An 8,864-nucleotide genomic window follows, 5' to 3' on the forward strand; every position below is an offset into this window, starting at 1 on the left:
CCCCCCCCCCCCCAAAAAAAAAAATCTGGTACACAAATTAACACTACCGAAAATTTTGTTTTTAAAAAATCTAGTATGCAATTTTTTCTTAAAATTGTCAAAAGATTCTGGATTTTTGAAAAAAATAAAATTTCTGATAGTATAAGTTGTGTACTGAAAATTTTGTTGTTGGAATTTCTGATTGTTAATTACCCCCTGAAAAATTCAGTTTCGAAATTTCTAGTAGTTGATTTAACTACCGGAAATTTCTAAAGTTTGAAATTTTCGGTACGTTTTCATTTTGCAATACCAAAAATTTCATACCGTTGAAAAATTTGGTATGTATTTTTTTAAAAAAAATAACTTTTGAAGTAGGGATGAAAAAACACTATTATGTATAGAATTGACTGAAGCATCCACAACTGATCAAATTTTTGAGTCATGATAAATTGCATATCATGGGCAAGATAGGTTAGCCAGCAAAATTGAGTAGTTACTATCATCACTCATTCTAACATAGAGACCGAAAAGAGAGGAAGGAAGTCAAAATTAATTTTTGGTTGTGATAGAGGTGAAAAATATAAGTCAAATAAAGATAACTCAAGGAATTCAACTAAAAGGTGTGATTGTTCTTTTAAACTTTAATCGATACCATTGAAGAATGGTGAATGATATATTATTGATTTAATGTATGGACTTTACAACCATTAGTTATGGGCTACTTTTGATAATAATGCATTAGTGGAACGCTTAGAAAAAGAATATAAGAAACACGCTGTCAATCCTAGGAAACTCCTAACTTCAGTCACATTCTTAGGTTGTTCCCACTCCAATATTGCCTCTACCTTAAAGTTAGAGGGACCCACTACAACTTATCCCTTGGTGATCACATGGCCAAAAAGTTTTACTTCTTACATCCATAATTCACATTTATTAGGTTTGACATACAACATCCTATCTCTAAGTATTTGTAGCACTATCTGAAGATGTTCTACATGTTTCTCAAGGGTTTTTGAGTACATCTAAATGTCATCTATGAATACCACTACAAATATATCAAGGTATGGTCTAAAAATTCTATTCATATCATCCATAAATACAACTGGGGCATTGGTCACCCCTAAAGGCATAACTAAGAATTCATAATGTCTATACCTATCTTAAATCAATCTTGGAAAACACAGTAGCTCCCCCTAATTGGTCTAAGAGGTCATATATCCTTGGTAGAGGATATTTATTCTTAATGGTTACCTTATTCAACTGTCTATAATCTATAAAAAGCCTCATTGTGCCATCTTTTTTCTTTACTAACAGCACAATGGCTCCTAAAGGTGACACACTTGGTTTGACGAATTGCTTGCTTATCAGATTTTTCAACTCACTCAACTCTAAGGAGGGGCATCCTATAAGGGACAATGGAGACTAGTTATGTTCTAGGGACCAAGTCTATAGAAAATTGTATTTATCTTTCTAGAGGCAGGGATGTCACCTCTTCTAGAAAGGCATCCTCATACTCACTGACCACTGAAGTGTTTGATAATTCTACTTATGACCCTAAGTTAGAGGATAACAACAACAATATGCTTGGACCCCCATGGTTTAAACATTGGAAGAGCTGGGAAGTTGTGGATAAGGGAGGAAGTTTTGGTTGTTCTAGTTAGGGGTTGCTTGAGGGAATGATAATTTTCTTACCATGGCATACCAGAGTCACTGAATGTTTAGACATCTAGTTCATTCCTAGTATAATGTCTAACCCCTTAAGGGGTAAGAAAACTAAATCTATTAAAAACATTTTGTCAAATAAGATAACTGGATATTGATGACACATTAAGGAAGTTTCAATTGAATTCTTAGTTGCAGTAGTTACAACTAAGGGGAAAGGTAATTTAAGTAGGGGAAGATTGAGTTGCCAAACAAAATATGATGATATGAATGAATGGGATGCACCGGTGTCAAACATGACAGTCAAAGGAGTTTGATTTATGAAACAAGCATCAATAATCAGATTGTGATTCTTACCTTTCTTAGCACTGAGGAAAAAGACTCTCCCAGTGTTAGGTTTGCTTGGGTTGGAATCTCCTTGTTTCTAGCGTACTGGACATGAAGGAGCCATATGACCAGGTTGTTTGCAATAGTAGAAAACTTGTTTTCCATCCATGCACTCTCCCCCATGCTCTTTGCCACACTTAAGACACTTCTTTGTTCTTGGGGAATTGGTGGTGTGTACTTTTTTTCCCTTCTCTTGAGGAGTTTTTACCTTCAATTGTTGGCCAAAATTTTCAGACTCTCTCTTTGGTTGCCACTTAGCTTGCCTTTCCTCTTGTGCCTTATTTAAATTGTCAACAACAATATAGCTTTGGTGTACAAGAGTAGAATAATTGGTAAGCTCCATATGGCCTATATTTCCTCTAATTTAATACCTCAATCCTTACTCAAACTGGTTTAACTTCCACTCTTCAATAGGTGCATATTTGGCATGTGGAGAAAACCTGACCAGTTCTTCAAACTTAGTAACATACTCTACAACAAACATACCTCCTTGTTGCAGGTGCACATACTCCAACTCCTTTTGTCTTCTGGCACTTTTTGGATAATACTTTTCCAAAAAGGTCACTTCAAAGTGTTCCTAATTCACATGGGTTCCTTGAGTTTGAAGATAAATCCTTGCACCCCTCCACCAATATTATACCTCACCCTTTAGGAGATGGACAACAGATGCAACTTTCTATTTTTCAGCATATAGCACTACTTCAAATGTCTTCTTAATCTTATCAAGCCAAACTTGGGACTTTAAGGGATTATGGCTGCTGTATAAGGTTGGAGGCTGCAACTTAAGTAAATCATAAAATACCTTGTTGGCATTTTGAGTGTCATCTCTTTGCACTGCCATTTGTTGTACCAAATTATGGGTAGTTGTGACTTGCATTTGAATAGCTTTCATCACCCTTTCCCATGGCTCAACAGTAGATGGTGGAGTTATATTGTTTTAAGGGGCAAAGTTCATTTTGGTCTTCCTCTCCTCCTATATCTTTCAGCCATACTTCTGCATACCATACATCAAATATTAAGTTGATCAGACTAAATATTAGGTGAAATGATAATTAGAATGTATAGTAAAAGAAAATTATTCTAATTCCTAACCCATAACCCATAGTCCTATTGAATCAATCTAGTTTTGATACCAAAATGTAAGACTCAATACCAATTATCTAGAATATGGCAATTGAATTCATACACCTTAATAAAACCAAGGCAAATATAATGAAATAATAATTAGAATCATAAAATACAATTGAAAACTGCATTCAAAATATAGTGTACAACTTGTTTTTGGTAGATTCATAAATTAATATTACAACTTGAACTAGTTTAAGTCTTTAACAAATTTTCATTACATATAATTCAATACATCATAATTTTAAAACTAATAAGTTTGGACCAATCCTCTAGTACTCAAACCGTAACTTGGTTTCCTTCAACTGATAATATAAAAATAAAGGGGTGAGATAAAATCTCACTGAGTTCTGAAAATAAAGGGAAGGGTAGTTTAAAAACATTTATTTCATAAATATGCATAAAAACATGAAAATTATGATGCATCTTATGATGAAGCTCTTAACTTCGATTTTTCATAAAAGCTTAACTAAAATCATTTGTTCATTATGATTTTGAAAACTATATATGACCTCAAATATTTGCATTGAAACAAGGAGAATTTTCCCAATATCTTTATGTGGGTCACCAAAAAAATTGAGTCCTGATTGCTAAAGTTGGCATGGCCAAATCTCGACCAGCATCCTGATTGTTCTCATCTACCTATTGTTCCATGCTTGGAATAAACCTGAATGTCTCACCATGAATAAAGGCGTGCATGGTCTGATTAATGAGAATGTAATGCACTTGAGATGTTATGTATGCAATGCCTTGATAATATCATGTTTGCAATGCATCATTACTCTATAACAGTTATAATAACTTAACAAAATATGTAAAATCAAGCGGGAATTAAATCCTAAGTCCCATGTTAGAGCTGGAAATAGAGACAAACTTAGCCAGAGGCAAAACTTCTGACCAGAGGCGGTGCATTTTGGAGTAACAGATTAGAGGATATGTATCCAAAGGCAAAATCAAAGGATATGTGTCTAGAGGCATAATTAAATGGTACATGTTCAGAGGCATAATCAAATTATATGTGTCCAAAGGCAGAATCAGAGGATACGTGTCCAAAGACAGAATCAGAGGATACGCGTGCAAAGGTAAAATCAAAGGATACGTGTCCAAAGGCAGAATCAAATGATACATGTCTAGAGGTAGCTTAATCATAGGAACTTGGATCAGAGGGATTTGGATCAGAGGCAGCTTGATTAAAGGAAAGACAAAAGAGAAACAATAGAGGCAAAATGGAATGAGAAAATCGGAAGTAAGGTAAAAGAATAAAAATTATAGGGCAAAGTAGAAGAATATTATCATAGGCAAGATAAAAGCATTTCACTAGAGGCAAAAGCAAAAGTAATTTACTAGAGGCAAAATACAAGAAATCATAATACACCTAATAGAGACAAAAATAGAAGGAGAAACCAAAAGTAGAAATACTTGGAGTTGAGAAATAGCATCAGATGCAATATGCCCAAAAACGTAAGTGAATCATTAGATGCAGAATGCCCAAAATCATGAGTGAGAAACCAGAGGCAAAAATATAGAAAAGAATTATCAGAGGTAAAAATACTTAGGTTTTTGAAATAACAACCAGAGGCAAAAATCTCAAAGTTACATAATGACACCCAGAGGCAAAACTACATAGGCGAGGGTGAAAGAGAATCCAAGGCACACACATTTGCCTTCATTAACAGGATTCACACATTAAACTTCAATTCTTTACTCGAAATCTTGAGAATTCCTAAATTTCCAACACAACAATCATGCAATGATCAAACAAACAACATGCATGACATTTTAAAATCATTTAAGGTGCAATTTCAAATAACCTATATGCTAAAAATTTCATTTCTTCACGCTCTAAGTTCTTCTAACTCGTCATGCCCCCAAAACAGTTTTTAACAAGAAGTAAAGAATTTCAAGGAATGAATTCCCAAAACTCTCATACTAAAAGAAGTTAATGTAAGAGAACTCACATAAATGACACTAAAGAAGAAGAAGAAGATTATGGTCGAAGAGATAGATTCACACATGCAAGGTTGTTGAGCAGCTTTGGAGGACTTTAGAGAACTTGGAAGATTTGGAACATAAGGAAAAATGGAGGAATTGGAAGAGAAGGTGAACACTAACAATAGGGCTACCCTTCAGACTGGTTACTAGAAGTAGGGGTGAAAATAGGCCAAGTCAGACTTTGAAAGGCCTAAGTCTGGCATACGATTAATTTTTTAGGCCTAAGTCTAGCCTACGATCTATCATAGGCTTTTTCTTTCCGGCCTAGCATGGAAGCCTATTTAAAATCCTTATTCATATTAAAATATTTAAATGCTCTACTCATACCACATGCTCTCCACATACCAATATCAATGTATATATCTATATATATTAAACAAAAATAAATTTTCTAACAAAATAATTTTAAAAAAATCTGAAACAAACATCCTTTAAACCCTAAAACATAATTATTGGTTTCAAATAATATTTTTTTTTCTTCTGAAACAAACACACTCATTATTACCTCTCAAACAAAAACGGAAGGACTACTGAGTTATTGACTAATTGAATGGCCACCGAATATGGAACAACTATCAAATATGGAATGACTACCGAATATGGAATGACTACTGAGTGATTGCCTAATTGATAGAATTTAAAATAGGAAATAATATTATTAATATAATAATAAATAATTAAATATATATAGACCAACATATCAGGCCTAATAGGCTTTTTTATAAGCTTGAGCCTGACTATTTAAATAAATAGGCTTTAAAAATAGTCTGGGCCTAGCCTTTTTATTAAATAGTGTAGGTCAGGCCATAAACCCCTGTCCGACGGTCTAGCCTATTCTCATCCCTAACTGGAAAGAGAAAGGAAAATTCTTATTTTTGCTCAATTGACATTTTTCACATTACCTTTTTGTCTATTTCTATTTTAATTAAAATTCTTTATTTTTAAATTAATATATTAATACTTTAATTATCCTTTATTTTTAACACATTTTAATTAAATGAGTTATTACACCTTGTCTCTAAAATTCAACACTCAAACATATTCTAAGTGAATGATATGTCATATTACATATTAATATTATTGACTAATTATTGATTAACAATAAAATTAACAAGAACCTAATTAAAAAAATTATATTAATTCAGATGATTATAATTTTTTAAATCTAGAGACTTATTTTCAAAAAAAGTTGAATAGTTTGAGAGTAATTAAACCTTATAAAAAAATAAAAATAAAAAGATAACAAATGGTTCTTAACTAGATGCACTAACATTTGCAAGTTATTCAACTCCTTAATTTTTAGTCTAAAATCAGGTATCACAATTCTTTTTTTATTTTCTTTTAATCACTTTCATACATTATTTTTTTGTGATTTCGTCGTTTTATTGCGACATTATTTTGGTTTTTTATTTTTTGTGGTGTTGTTTGTTTCCCACTTTGTTGCGGTATTCGTTTAAGTTTAAATTTACATATCGATTTCGACTCAATATAAATTCAATCAATAACTTTAGTGTCTTTTATAGTATAACTCCAAAAACATTAACATTTAACTAAATAAACATATATTTTAGACATTTCAATTTTATCAAAATATAATTTGTCACATATTATTGACATTTTACTTATCAACTTATAAGTTAGTATGCATATTTATCTTTTTTCGTATTTATTGATTTTAAATTATACGAATGATCAATATAATTTCATCCCATTGAATCCTATTTTTTAGTTAAGAAAAAAAAAAATACCTGCACTAGTTGTGCACATTAACTAAACTCACTCTTTTTTTTTTTTTTTTTCTCTTGGTTTGTATTTTCTAGAGAACATTTTTTCCATCTCTAAAGAAAGAAAAGAAAATGGCTAGGTCTGCCAAAGGCAATCGAGACGAAGACTTGGTGGATGATGATGACGAACAAGACCTCTTTACATCAAACACTTCTTCCTCTCTCAACATCAACAACAACAATGGTACAATCTCTCTCTCTCTCACCCAACAGTGTTTTACGAATTTTTAATTCATGAGTGTTTCAAATTTCTTATCTTTTTACCATTTAATTGCGTTACGCAATTTAATTTCAACTAAAAAATGAAAATTATTGTTGTGTTGTGACTTAGCAGTGAAGGGGGATGAACCTAGCAGGGGGAAAAGGGCTAACACTCATCGTTCCAAGCATTCAGAAACTGAGCAGCGTAGAAGAAGCAAAATTAACGAAAGGCAAGATTTATCATTTTATTCTTAAATAAAATTAAAATTAAAAAATGTATTCTTTTGAATTAATTTAGTAAATACCCAAATTGGTGCTTCAAATTGTATGAGTGTATCAATCTAGTTATCACTTTATTTATATTCCAAAATGGTATATGAAAATGCAAAATTTTAATCAAATTTCTCAGTTAGTGGATATTTGTAGGGACTTTAACGACATTGAGTTGGTAACTATGAAGCACAAACTTTGACACGGACACATGAACACTACTAATGTATAAAGTATAGGACACTGACACTGATACAAATATAATCATTTATCTATTATAATTAAATACAATATGAAAATTATTTATAAAATTTCTAAATTTAATATCTTTAACTCTATCATAGTTGTGACACATCTTTAATCCCATATATGCGTCTGAGATGTGTCTAAAGTGTGTCAAAACAAAGAAAAAACATTTTTTGTCAAACACTTGTCTGACTTAATGGACAGGTGTCATACGAGTGTCGTACAAGTGTCGGACACGATGACGCTTAATCCTAGAGGTGTTGTTGCTTCAGAGGTTGATAATATCAAGGATGAATTTGAAACTAAATGAATTATGTCAGGGATTCATTTGATAACAAATCCAGATATAGGAACAAACTCGATTAACATTTAGCAATTCTAGAGATCATTTTAGAATTCGGTAATGTGGGGACTAGGTTGATACAACTAGAAGAAACTTGATTAATATTTAGCAATACCCAAGATCGTTTTAGAATTCGATAATGTGGGGGACTAGGTTGATACGACTCTACAATTTCATGGATCAATTTTGGTATTTATTCAATTTTTGTATATTTTGAGTGAAATTTTTGAGTTGTTATGTTAATATTTAGTAATGATTGGATGTTTGAAAAGAAACATATTTGTGTGCCAGATTTCAGGTTCTGAGAGATCTCATACCTCAAAATGATCAAAAAAGAGATAAAGCTTCCTTCTTGTTGGAGGTACTTCATTCAATCGTTTGCTTCTTGTTTACATCATAAAGATTTATTATATTCTTGTTAGGAATTCTGATTATTTTTCCCCGTGTTTATTTTATGTGCAGGTTATTGAGTATATTCAGTTCCTACAGGAAAAATTACAAATATATGAACAATCTTATGAAGGATGGAATCAGGAGCCGACGAAATTAACTCCATGGGTAAAGTTATTTAGAATGGTGTTGTACAATTTTCATGAGTGTATGTGTTCATTTTGGCAATGCATGACCTTATATAAGTATGCATTTGTGGGATTTGGCTCTGCAATTCACTCTAGAGGGTAAAGTAATTTTATAAAAACAATCATTGATGAATAAAGCGATGGATGATATTATTTACATGTGCATAACATATCATGAATGTGTTGGAATATCAACAGTTGATTTGTTCCTCTATGTGTTGAGATTAGTTGATTTACCCTCTCAATGAATTGAATTACTCATTTAACTCAATGTTGTCAATCGCAGATCGCGGAAAA

The 8,864-nt window shown here is 32.1% G+C and overlaps 1 protein-coding gene across 2 annotated transcripts in view; it reads left to right on the plus strand.

Annotated features, from left to right (window-relative positions):
* Positions 1-6,921: 6,921 nt before the first annotated feature.
* LOC101502720 (transcription factor BIM2-like) overlaps positions 6,922-8,864 on the plus strand; it is a 6,059-nt gene continuing 4,116 nt past the window's right edge. The window contains exons 1-4 of one of the 2 annotated variants that reach the window (XM_004491888.4): positions 6,922-7,113; positions 7,261-7,360; positions 8,281-8,350; positions 8,452-8,547. In XM_004491888.4, the coding sequence (XP_004491945.1) occupies positions 7,002-7,113; positions 7,261-7,360; positions 8,281-8,350; positions 8,452-8,547 (378 nt within the window). In that variant the 5' untranslated portion in view covers positions 6,922-7,001. The remainder of the gene's footprint in view (positions 7,114-7,260; positions 7,361-8,280; positions 8,351-8,451; positions 8,548-8,864) is intronic. The other variant, XM_004491889.4, reaches the window with a different exon arrangement.

Source organism: Cicer arietinum, chromosome 3 (genome assembly GCF_000331145.2).
Source record: "Cicer arietinum cultivar CDC Frontier isolate Library 1 chromosome 3, Cicar.CDCFrontier_v2.0, whole genome shotgun sequence".
Taxonomy (NCBI): domain Eukaryota; kingdom Viridiplantae; phylum Streptophyta; class Magnoliopsida; order Fabales; family Fabaceae; genus Cicer; species Cicer arietinum.